The sequence below is a fragment of the Harpia harpyja genome, chromosome 2, assembly GCF_026419915.1.
Source record: "Harpia harpyja isolate bHarHar1 chromosome 2, bHarHar1 primary haplotype, whole genome shotgun sequence".
Lineage (NCBI taxonomy): Eukaryota > Metazoa > Chordata > Aves > Accipitriformes > Accipitridae > Harpia > Harpia harpyja.
Window position 1 is genome coordinate 72,720,809 of NC_068941.1, and position 22,414 is coordinate 72,743,222.

The following is a 22,414-nucleotide window of genomic DNA, read 5'->3' on the forward strand; positions in this document are numbered from 1 at the left end:
CTACTAACAAAAACTCCTTCAGGATTTGGGTATTTAATGGAACGTTAATTGTATAATTAAATTTATAACAGTGTTGCTCTGCAAGCATGTGAACAAGGAAATATAGCAAGCACATGAGAATATTATCAAATACTGAGCTAGGATATAAAGTTCTTGGAAGGGCTGCTGTAGAAGCCACCGTATGATTTTTGACACACTGTCCTACCAGAACTGTAACATTTTGCTAGGATAATCATTTAACTACCACATCTCAAAGGCTTAAAAGTATCAGAAGCAGTGATGTTACCGAAGCAAGGAGTATAATAAAGGAGTGGACCCTTCCCTTCCATAGCTGTGTGAGAGTCTCTCATACATCAGTTTACCATCGTTTCATTCCATCCATCCAGGAGACTACACAGACACAGAGAGGACTATGTGGAAAGAAGTGCTGAGTTTGCAGATGGTTTGCTCTCAAAAGCTTTGAAAGACATTCAGTCTGGAGCACTGGACATAAATAAAGCAGGCATACTTTATGGCATACCTCAAAAAACTTTACTTCTCCACTTAGAAGCCTTACCAGCAGGAAAGCCTGCACCTTTTAAAAACAAAACTCGAGATTTCAATGATAGTTATTCATTTAAAGACAGTAAAGAAACTTGTGCAGTCCTACAAAAAGTAGCCTTGTGGGCAAGAGCTCAAGCAGAGCGCACAGAAAAAAGTAAACTCAGTCTACTTGAAACCTCAGAATTAAAATTCCCAACAGCTTCCAGTTACCTCCACCAGTTAACTCTACAGAGAATGGTCACTCAATTTAAAGAAAAAAGTGAAAATCTACAATATGAAACTTCAAGTCCTACTGTACAATTAAAAATTCCTCAGCTAAGAATAAGTTCTGTATCCAAACCACAGTCTGATACTGCTGGTCTTCTGGATGTTATGTACCACGTTTCTAAAACCTCCTCAGTCTTAGAAGGATCAGCGCTTCAAAAATTGAAAAATATACTCCCTAAACAGAACAAAATTGAATGTTCTGGACCTGTAACTCACTCAAGTGTTGACTCCTACTTTCTGCATGGGGACCTCTCTCCTTTGTGTCTTAATGCTAAGAATGGGACAGTAGATGGAACCTCAGAAAATACAGAAGATAGTTTGGATCGTAAAGATAATAAGCAACCAAGAAAAAAACGTGGCCGCTATCGGCAGTATGATCATGAAATAATGGAAGAAGCAATTGCAATGGTAATGAGTGGGAAAATGAGTGTTTCCAAAGCACAAGGAATTTATGGGGTACCTCACAGCACTTTAGAATATAAAGTAAAAGAGAGATCTGGAACATTGAAGACTCCACCGAAGAAGAAACTCCGATTACCAGATACTGGCTTATTTAATATGACAGATTCAGGGACTGGCAGCTGCAAAAATAGTAGCAAGCCTGTGTAGAATAATAGTTAGCAAATTGTTTTGTGTGTGTGTATGTATGTCTGTATACACACACAGTGTGAGAAATACATATGCTCACTCTGACAGAAAACGTGAAATTATACAGTTCAAAAACCACATACATGCCTTTTGAAAAATAGTTTTATTCAGGGTTTTCACTGTGGACAGAATTATAGAGTTGCTCACTTAATTCTGATAGTGTGTATTTAATATAATCCTTGTATAAATAGGTGAAAAGATTCAGGTTTTATTTAGTAGTCAATAGCATAAAGATGTTTTGGAAAACAAGTATTTGTCATGTGAAGCATAATTTTTAATTGGTGAAGAACCACTCTACCCATTCAATAATCCATCTTATTATGGAAATACACAACCAAGGGTTAGCAGACTTTTATACTTCACAGAATACTTGCAATAATTTGTAAGTAACTCAGATTATACAAAGCAAGAGATTTTTTTAAAAAGCTAATTCCTTACAAGGAAGTGGGTTTGTGAAGTATTAGTAGGATATAGTACATTCTGTGAAATAAAAAAAGTTCATCGTTACTTAAGTATCCAATACAAGTAAGAAAAACATTTCATTATTAAAATGTGTGTTTAGCAGGCATAAACTGCATTTTTTATCATTTTAAGAAAATTTTGTTGTTGGTTTAGAAAGAAATTGGTGTTTACAAAGTGTACACTTATGAAACCTGAGAAATTACTGTAGTTATAGAATTATTAAATATGAAATAAGATGGAATACTAAGAGCATAAAATAATTTAAACTTTAACATAATTTTCCTTTTTAGTTTGACAAATAAGGTAACTTGTAAGGTTTAAAAAGAAAGTTGGAATGCAACTTAGAGCATGTTCATAATGTGCACAGAATGAGCTTGAGAATGGTTTGGGTTTGTTTGGGTTTTTTTGTTTAAATGTGCTGGTTAGTTGATGTTATGACTACTTAAAATTTATTTAAGGATTGTGTCACACTCCTATTGAAAAACCTCACTGTAACTGTAATGTATTTGCTGCTGTGACATTTCAAAACATTTTCAGTTTATCAAAATGAATACCAAGTTACATTATCATTTTGCTAATAACCAAATTTGCAGTTCAGGGTCTTGATAGAAATACAAATATTAAACAGTGAAGCTGTTTTGAACTTTCAATAATATAAATTCTTTATAAATTTGGTAGTTAGAAGTTAGGCAGTTCACTTTAAATATGTAACTTTTAATAGAATTTAAGGGAGACCAATTACCTTCATATTGCAGTTTTTACATGAATTTCAAAGTATTCACATTGGACTTGATATCATACTTAATTTTTTTGTGTAATATCACAAAGTATATGTCTACATATGAAGAATGGGGGCTTGCTTCATACATTCAATACTGAACATCAATGCCCTTTTCCTCTCAAAATGTAATTTTTTCTGTATGCATCTAATCTGGCATAGAAAAAGACTTTTTTCCAACTTTTATACATTTGGTGCACATGCATACATTTTTTTCCCCACTTAAATTTGCATGTGTATAGGTTAATTATATAAATGAAATGGGACATTAGATACATATGGGCCACATCAGGTAATTTGATTTATAAACTTGCCATTAAATTCAGTGGAGAGCATACTGCAATGTCGATGGCAAAATCTAGCCCATATTTATTTAACGCTACTGAAAAATAACAACTTCCATTTTGAAACAGAATAATCCGTTGAAACTGCACAACCAGTGTCTCAGTTCTTTGGTCTCTCAGATCTATACTGAATCTTCTTCAGTGATTAAGGTTTACTTGCATATTACAGAATGAATCCTTTTCTTAAGCAGAACTGTACCTGATAACAAGGAGGTCACAAAACAGCAGACGTCAGGGTCATCTTTTATTTTAAAAGAATTAAGCCATATTTTGTGAGGGACGGAAGGATTAATTTGTGAATATATCCCCACAGAAAAATGAAGTTGAAAAAACCTTAAATGTTTCAAGATCTGTCTTTATACAGTTTTACTTGCAAAAATTTGGGGCTTCAATACATTGCCTAATATTTGTACCATACTGATGTTTTCTACTTCTCAGACAATGTTATAAATTTGAGTCAGAAGTTTATATTGAAGGCAAGTTACAGTACTCTTTTTATATCATTTAAAAGATGACCTGACCAAAAAATTAACAGGATTCATAAAATCAGGGATCATTTTACTATTGACTTAACAGTACTCAGTAGTTTTGTATGTAATATTATAATTAATTTTCAACATTTTAGTACTTGTATTTATTTTTTGGTCAGAAATAGTATATTAAAATATTTTTTGATAGTTTATAGATGATACTCAACCTGTAAGTGTTTAAAGGAACAGAATTATTTGTTTCTAATTATTAGGCTAACCTTTGATTACACAACTAAGGAAAGGCAGGGAAATGTGTAAATTCTCCTTCCCCAATCCCTATGTATTCCATTAAATGTCATTTAAATTACACATTTTGAACTGTTTTATAAATTCAGTTACCAGTCACTACTTAGTAATTGACAATTTCTGAAAATTCCTGTTTCAGCAGAATTTTAAATGAAGGCGAAAGCAAGCCCTACATGCTTTCTACTTATTTGAATGTTTCTCGAGTATTTTATATTAAAAAACAGTGCCTCTGTTTTTAGAACTACTGCTCAGTAAAGCTGTTTAAACCATTTCTGGTAGCTAATGACAATTTTATATTAAATTGTATATTAACTTTAGTGAGACTGATTTTTTTAGTTGTTTACAGTACAAATACTTGTATTTGTTTTTTAATTGCAGTATTTCCATTGTCGCAGTAATTTAGTAAAACTCTGTGGCTGCCTTGATTTTTGACAGATTTTTGTTAACAACTGATTTTTAGGCAATTAGTTATATTTATGCATAAATCAATTGCACTATAATTCATGAATTATTTATTACAATATTTTCTAATGAATTCCATGTATTTGTCTTGTGTTGTAAATGTACTGTAATTCTGTTTCTTCTTTGTGTTGTTATATTCCTAAATCTGATTGTATGAATTTAATTGTTTAGTTAACGTGTTTCTACGTTGTAATTTGTAGTAAAGCACTTCAATGCTTTTGCACATAAATTTACAACACTGATGTGTGATTGATTTGCTCATTCAGTAAAAAAAAAAAAGAAAGAAACAAAAGCCTGTACACTGACTCATTTGACTTACTCCTGAGGCACAAGTTTATTAGCAGTGACATAAGATCAAGAACTGTACAAACTAAGCACATAATGACTAATTTACTATGATAATTTTATATATCAGAAATATTAGCTTTAAGAAAGGATGATTTCTCAGAATTGATGCATTATTCATAAATGAGAAGAAATTCGGAAAACTAATTTTATAACAATTACATCCTTTAGTTTGCAGCTAAAAATTATCTATTATATATTACAGATAATATATAGCTTTTTTTGAGGGATTTATTTACTTAGTAAAGTCAAAACCCAAACATTTCTATAAGACAAAATTTCTATAATCGTTCTCTGCTGTTCATATGAGTACTTGAAAGTATGTTCTGTTCCCAGTTTTGTTCCTGTTCCCGGTCTGCAAAGAAGTTGCTAGATTGATCTATCTTGTCTGTGGCTGAGACAACAGAGGATAGAATGCTAGGGAAGGACATCTTTTAGGAGTCCTCTGATAGAGCTCTTTCCTGATAGTTTTTTGGATTTGTGGAGGAGGCAAAGTTTTACTTTTTTTTATACATAAAATAATAAGCTGAAAGGCTAGTATTTAACCTTGTCATGCCTCTGCCTTTGTGCCAGTTTTGGACTCCAGTCAATCCCCACTCCATGGTATTAACTGCCCCTGCCCACCAGCAGGGAAATAATGTCATTCCATGGTTAACTTTTGTCTTCAGAGATATTGTGCACAAAAGGTAGTGGGGGAGCAGTGTGTACTGATCCTCTCGGCTCTCAACCCCTCTATTTCCTAACCCCTCTCGCCCTCTTTTTTTGTAGGAAATGTAAGACAGTTCTATGAAGGGAGTATGCAATTGTGAAAGTGATAGCTCTTCCTTCTATGAAATTATTGTGTAAGCCTTTTATCTTGAGGATAGTCTAAACTACTGTGTGACAACACAAATTTAAAGGGCTATAGGAAGGAATTACAGGAAACTGAAATATAATTCCATAATTGTATTGAAAGGCTATTAAAAAATAGTTTGTTTAAATATATGGACAGCTCTACAGAGAGACCCTTTAAAGAAAATGTGTTGCTTTAATCTGTGTTTGCGTAATAAGCTCTGTTCCTAAATGGCGACCAAGTAAAGGGTTGATGTGTTTTCACAAACTTGGAAGATCATTTGGAATGTGGTACTATTGCAATAGGCTAGATGAAGTTAAGTTGTCTGTCAGCTTTAGAAACTAACACATGCCTAAAGGAAAGCAGATTATAGACGTTACACAAGGGCAGATAACCAGGAAAGAAATCATATTAGAAGGATATCCAGTATGTCTGTGATAACCAGGCTATTATTACTTTATACAACAGGTTGATCTCCACATAGCAAATTCAAAGCAGTTTTGGGGCCTTTGGAAATTTTGGTTACTGACTTTGAGAAGGCTTTAGGGCTCTGGAAGTTTCTTCCACCAGTGAGCATATTTTAAATAGCAGTTACGGATAGAGGTCCTCTAGAACTAAAGCTCTCCAGTGAAACTCCATTAGACATACCTTGCAAGTCTAGACAGACAGAAAGATAGCTGTCTAGAGATTTGGTCTAAAAAGACTGTACTATAGCCATCTTTTTAGCAAATTCTACTTAACACACTTACTGTGATTTACAAGCAAAATATTGAAGACCGAGTGCCGTGTTCATTTTTTTTCTATCTGGCCTTTCAGAACATTATTTAATTAAAGTCGTGGTGGGGAGGGCAATTAGTTTTTATCCATAATTGTATTACAAGAATAAGCTTTGTTTTCACAAGCATAGTGATACATTTCAACACCTCGTGACTCCTGAGTTGTTTGGACTGAGTAACACTCAGACTCTTCTCAGTGAAGTGGTGTTTCAAAAACAGTTAAATCCTGACAATGACATGCCCTTGAATAATGCTGTTTTTACTTTAGATTGCAAGTGCAAAGAGGGTTTTTTTCTTTTCAAGAATTCAGTTATTTCAGTTTAAACATAATCGCAATTTCAGCTAGTACCATCACAATAATCTTATGCTTTTATGAGTCAGTACCATCTAGCTGCTTGATTTTGAATATATACCGTTTCGTACTAAATATTACAGGAGAAGGAAAAATAATGAGGAATTATTAAGCATAGTTGGCTGGTTTTAAGCTCTAAACTTTTAAAATCCGTGTAGGACAATAAAAAGTATGTATAACTTCGAGTAAGAAACCTGAAGCTAAAAGTTAGTGTTGATGCTGATAACATTGGATATGAGCTAATTAATGAATAGGTAACTTTATATAAACACAGCACATTAAATTTTAAATATGTTTGTTCTTCGATCAATACAGTTGTAAACCCAATCAAAATGATATTTTTCCAAAGTACAGGCTTAAATGCAAAAAATTACAGGAGATAATAGTAGGGCAAAAAGTTAGTGTCATGTTCAGAGTTTGGTGATATGTTTAAACAATACATACTTTTCTAAAACAGAATTCTAATATTTTCTGCTCATGCAATTGGTTTCAGTAAAACACTTGAATTAGGTATTAACTATCTGTTGATAGTTGCTATCCAGCACAAGGATTTGTATTTAATTGAAGAAATATCTGTATTAATTTCTACCATGGGAAATTTTCAGCTTTTCAATATAAATGATTAGGTAAGTAGTGACATTAGTTTTAATAATTTATAAGAAATTAATTAAATAGTTAAGGTAGTATTTTATAAGTGATTTTATTTTGAGTTAATATCTTTGAGAACAACTGCTCAGAAGTTGTCTTTAGATATAGGCCTACCCTGTATTTGAGATCTAAAGGATATTAACCTTTATCACAGAAGTTATTTATTCCAGTGACGATTATCTCTGTTTTTGTTTAATGAAGAAGACTCTGTGTGTGTGCGCGCGCACGCACGTGTGTGTGTGTGTGTGTGTGTGTGTAATATATTGCAATGAAGAGCCTGCGATGCACCGCTGCAATTTATTGAAAAACTAGAAGGGAAATTTATCTGCAAAGAACAGTAACAGTAGCAAGTGGCTATTTTTTCCATTTTCTGTTAGCCTATTTAGTGTTCTTTAAAAAAAAGTATGTAAATAAAAATGTCTTTAGAAGGATCTTTAAGAGTATCCTGAAGAGCATTCAATACAATTTGGTATATAAATATCTTAGGGTGGGATTCAGGAGAGATGGATCCATTCTCGCCTCTGCTACAACCTTGAATTGTGGCCTTAGGCAAGTCATTTACCCGCTCTGTGCCTCAGTTTGTGAAATGGCAGTAATACTAAGCTCCCCAGGTTCTTGGTGAGGTTTTCCTTCATTAATGACTAAGGTAGTTTGAAATATCAGAAAGTTAACATTATTGTAATTACATTAGATACAAGAAGCTATGTTTCGAACTATTCTTTTTGTCCCTTAATTTCTTCCTGATTATTTTTCTTATGGTAAGAGTATCACTGCTATAGATAAGATGCACATCATTGCTAGTGACACTTGCAAGTATGATTGAATAGTGTAAATAGAACAGAACTGTTTTGCAAACTTCAGATTTCTAGGCTTGAGTTTAACCATTATAACAAACATTAGATATGGTGTTTTACTGTAATTTATATTTTGTTTTGATTTGTTTTCATTTTCAGTTCAAGCTCAACAGCTGATGCAAATTCAGAGGAAACAGCTAATTTGGAAAAAGGAAAATCAACATTAAACAAAGTTTTGGAGTCTTTTTGTTCATATCACTGGCAACAGACTTTGGCTATGTTAAAATTTTTAATACAAGATGAAAATGTTCCTATAGTTTGCGGTTGTAAGCAAACACATTTGGTCCACTCTGAAACTCCCAGTTCCCTTACTGAAGAGGATGTTCACATTTCATTTTGCAATTGCAATGGACATATGCTGACAAAAAGGTGCTGTTTACAAAATCAAAGACCAAACACTTGTTTACCACCTCTGTCTGTTTGTATTAAAGATTTCCATTCTTTGTCATGCCAAGCTGTAGCAATTGGACGTATTAAGACAATGGTGAACAAAGCATGTAGTTCTCATAAGTATTGTGCTGAGCAATTGCAAAATTGTAACAGGCATTCTGTGAAAGCAGCAGCATGTACATATTCAACTAAGGACTCAGATCTCTTGAACAGCATTAAAAATTCGAATAGATCTCGCAGCCCATCGCCACCTCCGCTATCACCTGTACAGAGTAAAGAATTTGAATCATCAGAAGGATCAGTTATAGATTTTCCAACTTTAGACAATAACAAGCTTGAAATATCCATCAGCCAGCCTCCGTCCCTCTTGCCAGCTGAAGGAAGCAAAGGAGAATTTGAATATGAAGGTAAAACACACAGAGGAAAAGAGACCAGATATTCAGATGGAACGTTGCTATCAATAGACCAAGAAAGCAACAATTATTATATAAATTCTGAGAAGGCTGAGAAAGGTGAACATTCTGCCATTTTTCAAGATTTAATGGACCGTATTAATGAAAAGTTAAAATCAATAGACACTACAGATATAGCAACAAATCTTGTAAAACTTTCTAGCAGTGACAGGGCACCAGAAAATGATGTCAAATTAGGAGACTTCATAACCTCTCTTTTGCATAGTGCTAAGGCAAGTGATTACAGCTTTATGGAATTACTTCGCCAACATGATAAACAAATGGAAAATAAAATTATCCAAACAAGATTTCGCAAGCGTCAGGAAACTTTATTTGCAATGTATAATTCTCCTGATTCACCACTCTTTCGACGACAGTCTTTGCAAATCAAGAGGGAGCTTGCAAGCCTTGATGAAACTCTTGTAAGAAAAAAGTCAATTTCTGAGAGAAATGCAAAGAAATCTACAAAAAAAATTGATAAAATATATCCAAATAAAAGACACAATTTTACTGTGATAGAAGATGAGGCTTTGCAACATCTTGAAAGTAATCCATGCATGAATTGCCAAACCAAACCAATGTGCTTTCCAGTACACCAAACAGAGTCTTTCAAACTACCTCTTCCTAATTTTCAGACCAGCTCCGGCTTTCTAGTTCTTTCAGAAAACAGTGCTATTGCAGCCAGCCAGGCGAAACTCACAAAAACACAAGGAGATCGTGCAACCTTAAGAGAGACAGATCAGATTCCTCTAAAGGATGAGAGTAATGGAATCATGGGCAGAACTAAACGTAACATTGTGCCTCCTGGATGGTATTCAGTGTATGTAACAAACAATATTGTGTTTAGAAAGTCATCCAATGCAAAAAAGTCTTTAGAAAGTTTGGAAAAAATCAAAATAAATAAAGATGTTCATGCTGAAAGATGCAGTGACATAAACATAAGCAAAATTGTGAGAGACACAAATCTGCAAGTTGTTGTAGAACGTTTAGAAGATACAATAAACCTAGCCAGAAAGACTAACAACTCATTGCTGGATAGTTACAAAATAAGCCAAAAATTAAAAGATAATGCTTATGAACAGGTTATGAATCCAGCTGCTAGAAGAGGCTTACCTTTCACTCTGAGTGAAATGGGATACACAGGACAAAGCTTCCTTCCACATTCACACGTGCCAAGCAGCAGTAAAATCAAAACTCTGTGTGTGACAACAAACAGACAAGAAATGGTTATAGATCAAGAAATTACTGACAGCCTTTTGAAATCTCTGACCTTTGATTCATCCAGTTCAACTTCCAATAACGTGGACTTGCATACAACTTTTGAAGCTGGGGACATCTCATCTCCCTTAAATTACTCTAGTCCTATTAAGCTTATGTTTGTCTCAGAGGTTAATAGTAATGAAGGAGTCAAATATACTTTGACATCTGCAGCTGCATCTTCTAAAGGAAGCACAGATATTTGTTTGTTTCAGGGGCATGCAAACACTTTGTTAGACAAACAGGCCGCAGGAGACCTTTCTCATGCAATCTGCATCAAGGATTGTGATTACAGTGAAAATGATACCAAGGAGGAGTCAGGTTGTGTTTATGCAGAAGCAATTACAAGCTCTTGTCCAGTTGATCAAACTAACTTAAATGACTTGAAACAAAATGATGAAGTTGTGGAGAAATCAAGCAGTAGCAGTGAATCAGTTTTAAAAAGAAAACCTGGTAGACCAAAGAAGATAGGTCCTCAAGTTGTTAAGCAGGTTAAGAGACCTATTGGACGGCCTCCAAAACCAAAAATAGACATGACTGAAAGCACAGAACCTAGACCTGAACTTAGAAGTGACAGTAAAAGTACCAAATCTGATGCAGCAGTAATGGAAGAAGTTAACAGCAAGAAAAATATTACTGTGACAGTTGTTTTCGGAAGGTCAAGAAGAACTAAGAGGCATGTTTCTGAAGGTAATCTAAATGTAATTAGCATTCTGCCCACACAACACATTGATTCTACTTTTGCCAATGACCACAGCAAAGCGAGGCACAATGCAGAAACTGAAAATGCTTTGACTGAAATAGTAAAAGCCTTACAGAATTCTTCCACTGAAAACGAGGTCTCTGGTTATGACTATGTCAGACCTATCAAGAGTAACTTAGCATCGCCACATCCTTGCAGCAATATTATACGGCCAATTAAGAAACCGTTAACCACCATTCGAAAACCTGGTAGGCCAGCAAAAGTAAAAATCTCTGGCATATCAGTGACTGTTAATCGAGTTTCACCTCAGGAAAGAAAAGTGAGTATTAGCAACTGTTCGCCTCCTTTACAACAGCAGAATGTGTTAGAAAAAAACATACCACAGGAGAGAAAAAATCAACTGTGCAATAATATGGGTCAAGTAAAGAGCACACAGAAAGATTCTAGAGAGGATGGATCAAACAATGTTATTACAACAGTGTCAAGAAAACGCGAAATTCCATTGAGGCATTCTGCTAGAGACAGAAAACCTTCACTGCATTTTTTACATTCATTAGCATCTTCTAGTGCATTTACTTGTAGAAGTGCCTTACTACATAAATCTTACAAACTCCATTTGAGAAAAGCTAAAGACAGAAAAGAAAAACATAGGCAATCAAATCGGAGCACAGCATCCAAAGATACCTCAGAACTGAGAAATTCAGGAAATGCAAAAAAGGCTCTTAAGGAGGGTGAACTCGGGCCCGTTAATGAAGTATCATCGGATCCCATTTTTTCATCGAATCCCTCTCTCAGGTGGTGGGCTACTTCCACTTCAAGTGACACTTTGTTGGAAGAACTAAATAATAGATTTGAACAGATAACTAATACCTGGTTGCAAGTGGGGGGAAATGAGTTTGATAAATGTGTATGTGAAAAAAGGGATCCCGTTGAACAAGACTGTAATACTGAAATGTCAAACCCTTTAGACTCCTGCCTTGTAGAACTTGAAACATCACCTATAAAAATGCTTTTTAAGAAAAAGTGTAATATGAATGAACTCTGCACCTGGTTTATGCAAACTACAGAAACACAGTCTCTCTCTCTAGTGAGAAAGGCAAATGCTCGCAATCCTTTAGAAGTAGTTAGTACTAGAGAGATAAAGATGGAAACTAAACAAGCTGATCTTAGTACTTGCCCTTTCAGAAAGCACTTTAAAAAGTTTGCACTATCCTCTCCTTCAAAACCAGCAGGGAAATTACAAATATTACATAACATGGTGAGGTCTCCGGTCTTAAGCATGAAAAGTAATTTTACATTAGCCAGATTAAAAAGAAACGAATTTAAGAAGCTACAGCGTGATAGGTGGGGACAAACGAAAAAGCTCTATAATCAGGCTCCTGGAGGCTGGAAATCAAAAAAGAAAAATTTGCAGTTCTTTTGCCAAAGCCAGTTGTTTAAAAGTACAAGTGGGGAAACCAATGATGAAATGCCCAAGCTCCAGGAAAAAAATACAGTAGAAATCCAGCCCACTCAGACTTTGGTAGAATCTCAGAGTAGCCTCTTGCCAACTGAAAATGAAGCCAGAGATGCATTTGTTCAACAGATGATGGGATCTTCTGACTTTAACCCACATCCTGGTTTAGCAAATATACTTAAGTCACATGCAGAGACAAATGGAACAATTTGTTGCCAACAAAATGTTAGAAAAGAACAAAGCCAAGATAAACTGTTTCAAAATACTTGGAAAGCCAAAACCTTTAAAGATTGTAGGATATTTCTGAGAAAAATCAACCATATTGAGCAGCATAATTCATTTAAGTTAAATAATGTCATTTATTCTCCCGAAGCTGTTGAAAGTAAAAGCACTCAGGCCTATATGGAAGAAAAAAGACATCCTCTTTTAAGGTCCCATTCTACTAAGCAAAATGCATTAAAGAAACAAGAAAATGAAATGGAAACATCTAAAGGATCTAATTCTTCTAAAGTGACTGAAAGGCTGGATGACCAGTTTCACAGCAGAAAATTTATTAGTGATGTAAACCATGATGATAATCCTGCTGGTAGTTCTGAAGTTCTTATCAGAATAAACAAAAGAAAAAGTCCACAATGGGAGACCACTGATACAAATATAAGAAAAAGGCATAAGAGACAATCATGCAGTAGTGGACAAATGGCAACTTATTACCCAAAGTACCAAGTAGGTAAGTTCCTGTTCCCCCCTTCATCTTAAAATTGCAATCTTAAAGAATTGGAGAAGTCAGACAACTAAGCACTTTGGAATTATTTTTTTTATTGCATGATACTCATTTTAATTTCAGAGAAGTCATTAAATTAAACATTGTATAGCATCAGAATAATGCAGAAAGTGCATTTTTAAAATTTATATAATATTTTACATGAATCTTTTGGCTACAATAGGTGTGTTACATTCTATGACAGCTATAACACAGCAAGATAAAAAGAGCTAGCTAATATAGTTCAGACAGACAACAAATCAAGTTCTGACATATCTGAAGTCAGTTGCACTGGTTACTGATTTCAAAAGGAACAGAATTTCATTCCGCTGTGTAGTTTCTTATATTGTGAGGAGGGGTAAATTATAAAAGCAGAAATTCAATGTATTAACATATAGTTGTTTAAAAAAAATTGTCAGTGAATGATTTATAATATAAATCTGTAATGGTTTTATAATTATACAGTAAAAAATAGTACTGTGTGCTTCTGAGAAGTATTCATTCAGAGATCCGTTTTAGTATCCTTTCAATGCCAAATGAAATCTGCTGACTCTAAAGGGTTTGCGCATTGAATCCTTACAGAGCAATTTAAAATGCAAAATTATTCTAGACAAGTACAATATACAGTTACTATGCTAAATGTATTGACTTGGCATCTTTTTAGGCTAGTGTGAAATTAAATCCATTTTTAAAGCTAGATATTTATAATACATTGTAATACAACTGTGATCTCAGAAAGGCCATTATATTACTTACAAATAGGGTACACTTGTGAAATTATTTCTCCTGTTGGATGAAGAGATCTCCTTAAACAGAAGTCTCAACTCATTTCAATAAAATAACTAAGGTGTGAAATACTCACCAAGTGAAAAAAAAAGTTCTGCAATAGGAATTCAATTACTGCAGAAGTATTCAGTTGTAGAAACAATATTGTATTAGCTAATCTGATTATATTGCCCGAAAGAAGAGAAACCATATTCAAAATATTAGAGCAAAATCTTACATCCCCCTTTGTATTCTATGTTGTGGAAGACTGTCCCTGATAATAAACTGAAAAGTTAATTTAAGTTGTAATATAAACAATATTATGGCTCTTGTTATTATGGCTCTTTATTTCTTTTGTGCTTTATGTGATATATAAAATTCTTCATATTAAGCTCATTCAATGTAACCCTGCTTTTCCAAAGTACAGCATTTTTTATATTTAGACTATTCTTTTCTATTTTAATTCACTGATTTGGGGTGAAACAACATAAAAACTTGTTTTTGAGAAGTTCAAACCTTGACACAAGTTTGCAGTAAAAAAGCCAGAACTAGAAAAGGAAAGGGCAACATCTATCTGTTTCTTTTTTGCAAATTAAGAAAGAGCTCTCTCATACTTTTATTTCATAATTTTGACTGTAGTTGAGAAAATTTCACATTCGAATTATATTTATCTTTAAACTTTTTCTTGCTATGGCAATGTAAGACCTATTACTGTGATATGGTCTCATGTTAGTTTTAATTGGGACACAATTTTATTTACCTGATAACTTTCCTCCTTTAGTTTTGGATCTTTAGGAAATCTGATAACTATTTTGGTATTTTACATTATTTCATTTACAATTTTTGTTATTTTCCCTTTTACTCATAGTTTCTCATATCAATCATTGTCTCTAGAAAGGATATGACAGAAAGTTCATTGATAAATGTTAAAAGACAAAGAATTACGATTCTGGAATTTTCTCCACACTTGTAACCCCAAATCTTTTTTAGGGGTACTGTTGCAGTATCAGGGGATTGCGTGATATAGAAGAGGATGTCTTGTTTTGGCATGTTGATTCAACATTGTGTACTGTCTGCACTAGCCAAGGAAATCATACTAACATTTTTAGTCTAGATTATAGCTACTGGCTAAAAAGAGGGAACATGATTTCTAGCTGTGCATGCGTTTTCAAACATAATTCCTGCATCTGGAAGTTAAATGCACATGAAAACATCATTATTCATTCATATGTTCTTTGGACTGTATTTTTGTTGATGTGATATCGTAAATTATATCATTGTTCTGTTGTCATACTTGAATTGTTCTTATATATACATTTATGGTCAATATTTAAAGTTTTTCTCCCAAGTTTTACTGATCTTGGTGTCTTACCGAATATTCTTGAAAGAGGCAGGTGTTGTGATGCTGTTTTATTGTGGCAGGTAGGCAGAACATTGTTATTAAATTTTTATGTATACTCAGTTTTTCTTAGAATGTGCAAGTGGGAATAAAGCAATTGAGTTCTTGCAGCTCAGGGTAGTATCAAGCAACCAGAACTAGCCATGTACTCATTGTAGCAACAGAAGAGAGTTAATCACTTTTTCATATTGTCTGTTTTATCCAAGATAAGGTGGATGGTAGATACATTGGTCCATATGCTGTTTGTTACTACTTGACTTCTGAACTGTTGCTTCAACAATGTATTTGATGTGTTGAGGGGCAGTATCCTTTTACTGTAAATCTATGTTCTGGCCATTTTAATTTCTTTAGCAACGCTGAAACGTTATTACTGTCTGTGGTGGCAAAGAAAATTACATAAGTATGTTTTTAGGAAAGCATTTATGTTATGTTTTCTTTCCATGAGAGTGGTTCACTGTGTTTCCTTATAACACTAAAGACCACATTCACGTCCTTTGGACTTGGCTAAACTAGATCCAAAAAGGCTTCAAGAGAGCCAAGCTAAAATAAGAGAAACTATTATCCAACAATAAAATCGGTCACTATAAAAGACTCCATTTTAGGAACTTAGAATGTACTGAATATTTTAAAAATCTACTTCAGAGGGTGTGGAGATGCAAAGGAGGCCATGGACCTACTACAGTAGCAGGCAGTACTGCATGCTGGGATGACATGACATACCTGTTTACTTACCCTTTGTATCAGGGTGGGAGTTCACACAGAAAAGCTTTTAAAAATCAATTCCAGTCACTTGAAGCTAGGATATTTTCTTCATCAAAAATGAGCTTTTCCATTTTCTCCCTTATAATTTTGCTTTTCTTCAAGTAGTCTGGAGTTTTAGAAGAAAATCTATTGTATTTGTTGGCAGAAAATATAAATTTTCAATTTTAATTTTTCATTATATTTGAATGCTGTTTTTAAATGCTATCTTAATGAGATTAAGTTAATGCAGTACTTAAAATGAGAATTTGCTAATCTTTGTAATCATTTCAAAGTTGACTACAAGAGTTAGGAATCTAACTATGAAAACTTGGTATTTTTATGAGTCTAACTGCTCTCTTGATCGTGGACGTAGAATAACATCTATATTAATATGACAACAGACAAAACTTTTCTTCAACTTGACTTCCATTACCATAAATTTTCTTAAAATTGGGAGGGAAAATTTTGCGAACTCTTTTTAAACATCTATATTAGTATGGCATTAATATTTCAGTATCGTTTGTTGCATATTTGCCTTATGGTAGTGCAATCCAGTAGTGATAAGGCTACACAACGTGAATCAGTTTCCTACTACTGCAGAAGACATTAGTCTCACACCAATGATCTAGTGACAAAAACGATTGTTTTTAGCAAGTCTCTTCAGCTTTCTCTTTCATGAAGGAGCACATTCTACACTCCTAATAGGGAACAAATTTAAAATATTAGGTTAGGTAAAATGCAAGGGAGACATAGTGTAACAGTCATTAAATCTGTTGATTTTCAGAAATCCTTTTCAACAGCCATGTCTTAACTCTTTTTTCACAAAGGCATTTCATCAGAAGGTTACTTGGCTGCAGAATAAGTTTCACCTGTGATGCAGAGTAAGCAGATAGAAATTTTCATAACTGTGATTACCAGACAAGAAGTTACTTTTTCACAGCCAGCCATAAAACACTGTAAGAAAATTAATAGAAAATGTAGGAACGGTAGTGAACTGAATGACTATTCTAAGTGGGCCATTTTTAAAAGTATAAAAGCAGAAAGGTAGACTTGATATATAGTTGACTGTACATGTATAATAAATCCTGACTCATTTAATGAACTTAATGATCTCTGCCTCATTCCCCTTAACGCAACAACAGCAGCTGTAATACCACAGTCTGATACTCCTTGTTTTACACTCTGGAATTCCACTTGCCAAATGCAGTTATATAGTCTTTCCTTCCCTTGTCTTTTTCTCCCATCATGGGATCTAGTGTGAGGTGTATAAATTTTGGGTGCGGTTTTGTTTTAAACTGTGGTCATTTACATACTGCCTTAGGGTATGCTGTTCCTCATGTTCTTTTGAGGGTTCTGAGCTAAGGAATTTTGCTTTTGTTTATTTGAATAGTAGACTTCTTTCAAAGCAACTCTGAAGTCTTTCATTTCCTTTACCTGCAAGGACATTCCTGTAGTTTAGTGTCATGATCATTAAGCCTTTGTGCAGGATTTATATACCCAGTTTTATATATAAGGGGGGGGGGGGGGTTCATCATTCAGTATTGTTATCTCTTTTTAATTTTACTTCCTCAAAAACTGAGGAACTCATACTCACACTTTCCCATTTGTCCTCAGTCCTGAGGAAATGGTTAAATTTTTGAGCTTTCTGTAGGGAACTGCTAATACTATATAATATGGACAGGCTTCTGTCTTTCTGCTTAAGCCTTTCTCTAGAAGAGAAAATAGTAGTTTTCCCAGGCCTGACAAGCACTTCTGAAAATATGACAAGTACTTATCCTTTTTAAAATCCTCGTTTCTGTTAAGAGTTTACAGCCTTAAAGCGGAGCTTCAGTAGATATTAGATAGAGGTCAATCAACACAGCCTGTGATGACTTAACTTGTAAATAAAGTGTTTAAGTAGTCTGACCATCACAAAGCAGGTTAATTATTCTGAGACAATTCCACATTTTGGTGTTGAGCTCTGGGAAAATATTCCTGTTCAAGAAAGATGCTTTAATTCATAGAAGCATGTGTAGCTGTGCCTTAGTTTGCATTCCTCTATCATTTATATGCTAAAGCTAGTGGTTCGGTTTTTTCTTTCATCAAATTTTTGTAAAGTGTCTTATAATAGAATCTTCAGTTAATTACATTCAAAAATTGCAGATTCTGGTTCCAGAATCGAGGAAAAGATTTAAAATAGTGTGAGATGACTGGGCTGTTGTTTGCATGTATTCTTGGCTAGATTTTCCTTCCCTAATTCCTCTCACTCAATCAAAAGATAGCTGTAGTCTGTCCTTTGATGATTCAACACCTTCTTCAGATTTTCAAGCCAAATACAATGCTGCATTTATTCACTGTTTATCCTTTTGCTAGTGGTGTCCTTTCATTTTGCTATAATTACGGAGTTGTGCCTTAAAGATATTGTTTAAACAAGATTTGAGACTAATAGCAATGTTTTCGTTATTTTAAAGTATTTCAGGAGAAAGTCTAGTTATTTGTTTGCAGGGCTTTACAGAGTGGTGCTAAATCTTATTAACTTACCTGAGATTTTGTTTCAAATGTAGGTAAACATTTGGTAGCTGTTAGAAATTATATTTCTTTTTTTATGTTCCTTCTTCCTTGTATTCATTTGGTAACTGGATATTAATTTAATACAAATAAGATTTTTGCTATATTTCAAGGACAGCATTTTCTTATCATAAGGCTTTTTTTTTCTCTGGTGTTTCCTATGGTCAACGTGAAAAAGAAAGACTCTCTGCCCTTTAAAATGGCCTTGAATCTTGAGTGTTCCCTAGCATACTGAGTGTTTCTGAGAGGTCTTGACAGCCTTCAGGTTCTAATTAAGCCAGATATTTAACAGTGATCAACAACTAATTAGATGGATGTATCTGAATGGCAATTGTTATATATGGGAAGCCCAAGATTTTAAGAGCAGCATTTTGCATTCACATGCACACACCACTACATCACAGCTTGACAGTTTTGCCCTTAGTGGTAATTGAGGTAGTGTCATGCTTTGTGGTCTCAATGTAATATAAAACATGATGGTGTTCTTGGGTGTGTAATCTAGCAAAGAAAGTTTATAGAGTCCTCATTAACAAAGTTTACTTCCTAGTTATTTAAGAGATATTATTAGATATTTTAAGATAAATCACAAGAAAATGTTTGGAAAGCCAAGCTGTTTGTTAACAAATACAAGTATATAGAAATGTATGATTTATAGACCTGTACCTCTATATATTTGTATAGGGATATGTGCTACCTATGAACTGAGAACATTTCTAATGTACCATTTTAAGAGAAAATCACTTCTTTGAAATACTGTAAATAGAACCTAGATTGAGGTCCCAATTTAGAAGTTAATTTGAATTTTTTAATTACTTTGTTGTTTGCAAGGATTTTTTTAATACTGCCTTATAAAAAAGCTAGAAAAGAAAATAGAAATTAATTTCACTGCTAGTCAAATAAAATACTGAAGTTATTGTAACTGAGCAATAATTTAAATGTACTCCACACATTTTTATCAGGTTCCTAACCAGGTCATGACTCAAAATGATGTTCTGATTGGTTGCAGTACATTGATAAAATAATGCTGTTCTTAAGACGCATCTCTCTCCATCTTCTCCTTTCAGTGCATACATAAGGTATCATCTTGAATTACTTCAGTTTTCATGTCCTCCATCTCTTATTTCTTTTTCCTCCTTATTGGATTGCAAGCTTTCAGCTGACTGACTTGTTTTCTCATCCAAATGCTCACTTTATTTTTTTTCTCAATGTGTGATTTTTGTCAACATTATTTTTTATATTACTCACTTTAATAAGTCAGACCAGCTATATTTTCTCTGCAGCTTTCTACCTTTTTTCCTCTCTCACAGAAGCACACTTTTTCAGGGAGGCTGCTGAGCCCAAACAGGATGTCTAACCACTTCTCATAACGGCTCAGCTCCCATAATGATAATTATGCCATTGTCTTTGGCTATCTCTTCCAATGTTAGCTGTCCCACTGCTTTTTATATATCATGCTACTTACTTGTATTTTTACAGCAATATAGCATTGACTTGTGCTTCATATGTGATCCACTATAGGCACCTACGCCTTTGTTACAGAACTGTCTAACCTGCATTGGTACTTTGCCATGGTCCCTGCTGAACTGTTGTTTATTTCACACCATTGCTTTTATTCATTTATTTTGTTCAGACCCATGTCTGAACCACCGTTCAGACATTGATCTGCACATTCATCTGCATCCTCTCTTCATACTTTGCTCTCCTTTGGTACCAAACTTCAACTGATCACACATCAGCTTTCTTTTTTTCCAAGCTGTATGTTTGTGAGTGCCAAAGCATACTCTCGGGAGCATTGCAGAATGAGCACAGCCAAATTTCATTCCCTGTTTTGGTTTTTAGTGCATATTTGTCATTGTGTACTTCTGCTGGTCCATAGTCTCTTACACCTGATAAGAGATTTATAATATCATATGAACAAGATGTCAGTCAGCCTTTGTCATAGATTTCTTCAAACCCAGGTATGGAAAATTTTTTCTAAATAGCCACGCCTACTTTTTAATCCACTTTTTCTTATTGAAGACCAGGTAATTTTTAATTTTTTTTCTACAGTATAAAGGTACATGTCTTTCCAAAATCAGGATGTATAAATGGACTTCGTCGTCCTAGCTGCGTGCTTTTGGGCCAACAGCTCTGGACACTGTAATTCTAGAAAAGTTACTGTTCCTGCTCCCATTCTTATGGCAAATTGTACATTCTGTTCTTGTGGAACAGGTCAAGCAATTTGTATTCCTCTTTCCATTTTTTCATAACTGAGGGAAGAGGGCCTTTTTCTGATGCTGATTTCTCTCATGTTCTAGACATCAGTAAAGGCTGCTTAGATTATTCTTCAATGTTCTTTGGAGTACAAATAATGGTATCTCTTGCTCTATTAAGAGGATGTAATTCTTTAGTGAGAAACTCCATGCTTTATGGAGACGTAGGCTTTTTTTCTGTATTCTTTTTGGTTTTGTCGATCTGACAGATTTTCCTGTCTGATTTGTTCTTTCAACAGCAGAAACTCACCTGAGTTATGTCTGCATTCAGCTTTATTTGTTCCTTGCCACAAATTAAATGTAGACAGGAGTTTCACAAACTTTTGTTTCAATGGCTGTGCCAGCTCACCTACCCTCCATCCTCTACTTACTGCCACATGCTCCTTTCTGTCTCCACTTCTAGGCATACTTAAAAGGAATCTGTGCTTCTGTCTTTTATCGTGGTTTATCTGTAAGTGGGGCAGGTATCTTAACTTGGCTGTAGCTCTTTCTTCAGTAATGATCGACTTTAGACCTGCTTTTCTTATTGCATGCCTACCAGTAGAAATGGCCTTAATTTAACATTAGCTTAGGACTTAAAATCCTTTCAAAAGCATAAGCCTATGCGTTTCTCCTTGGTCTCGAATGTTTTATATCAGTTGCCAAGCCAGTAGCGAGTGACTACATTCATGTCTTTCCAAGCAGGTCTTATGTAGGTATTCTTATTCTTGGTTTTCACTTTGCAGCTTAGGGCAGAGTATTTCTAAATTGTGATCCTGCTAGGAATTAGAATAATCAGACTTTCACATTTTGTATTAAAATACATGCATACATAAAAATTAAGATGCTTAGGGAAATCAGTCTTTTCAGATGGATCTTGACACAGGTTCCTATAATCTAAGGTGCGGATTTCATAAATGTACAGAGATTATACTTGATATTTTACTGACAGAGACTTGCCCTCAGAGTTGTCCATTTGAAACTATTGAAATCTTGATTATTTGCTTCAAATAATGGATTATTTTCCTGTACATGAAATGGAAGCCTAGCTGAAAAATTCTGGTCTAGAAGCTGTAAGAATGTCACAGGATATTTTTCTTAATCCCCCAAAAATTCTTATTCTCACATAGATGGTGCTCACTTATGAATGGAGGCTAAATTGGGGGGGGGGGTAAAGTTAGGTTTCAGTGTTTTTATTGGGGCACTTAGCATAAATTTCAAACATTCAGTAATAATAATTTATTTTTAAAATCGAAGAATGCAAGTAAAGATTTAAGAGCTATACTTAAGGTATCCATTCTTAAAATTGTGGTGGTGGTTGTTACCTGTCTTTCTAGTTTAAAATTCTAGAGATGTGTGTTTGAAGAAATTTTTTTGTATATCATATTTGTTGCTGAGATTTCATATTTATCAGCTGACTACTTACAGCTGTTTTTAAATTATATTTAAGTAGTAGAAATCTCAGAAAAGGAAATGACTTATTTGTAAATTATTGTTTGACCTTCCTTAATTCAGAAGTCTGGTGGGTTATAAACTACCCAGGGACTGTCTCATCATATTTCTAAGATTATCTCCCTCCATAACATAATTGCATTTGTAATGTCAAAAAACTATTATGAGTTAAAG

At 34.2% G+C, this 22,414-nt stretch overlaps 1 protein-coding gene across 5 annotated transcripts in view; it reads left to right on the plus strand.

Moving 5' to 3' along the window:
• LCORL (ligand dependent nuclear receptor corepressor like) overlaps positions 1–22,414 on the plus strand; it is an 89,187-nt gene that overhangs the window by 58,203 nt on the left and 8,570 nt on the right. The window contains exon 7 of one of the 5 annotated variants that reach the window (XM_052780388.1): positions 8,187–13,072. The exons of 1 other annotated variant lie outside the window; for it this stretch is intronic. In XM_052780388.1, the coding sequence (XP_052636348.1) occupies positions 8,187–13,072 (4,886 nt within the window). Of the gene's footprint in view, positions 1–386; positions 4,668–8,186; positions 14,623–22,414 lie in introns of those variants that run through there. 3 more of the 5 variants (XM_052780387.1, XM_052780389.1, XM_052780391.1) reach the window with 3 other exon arrangements.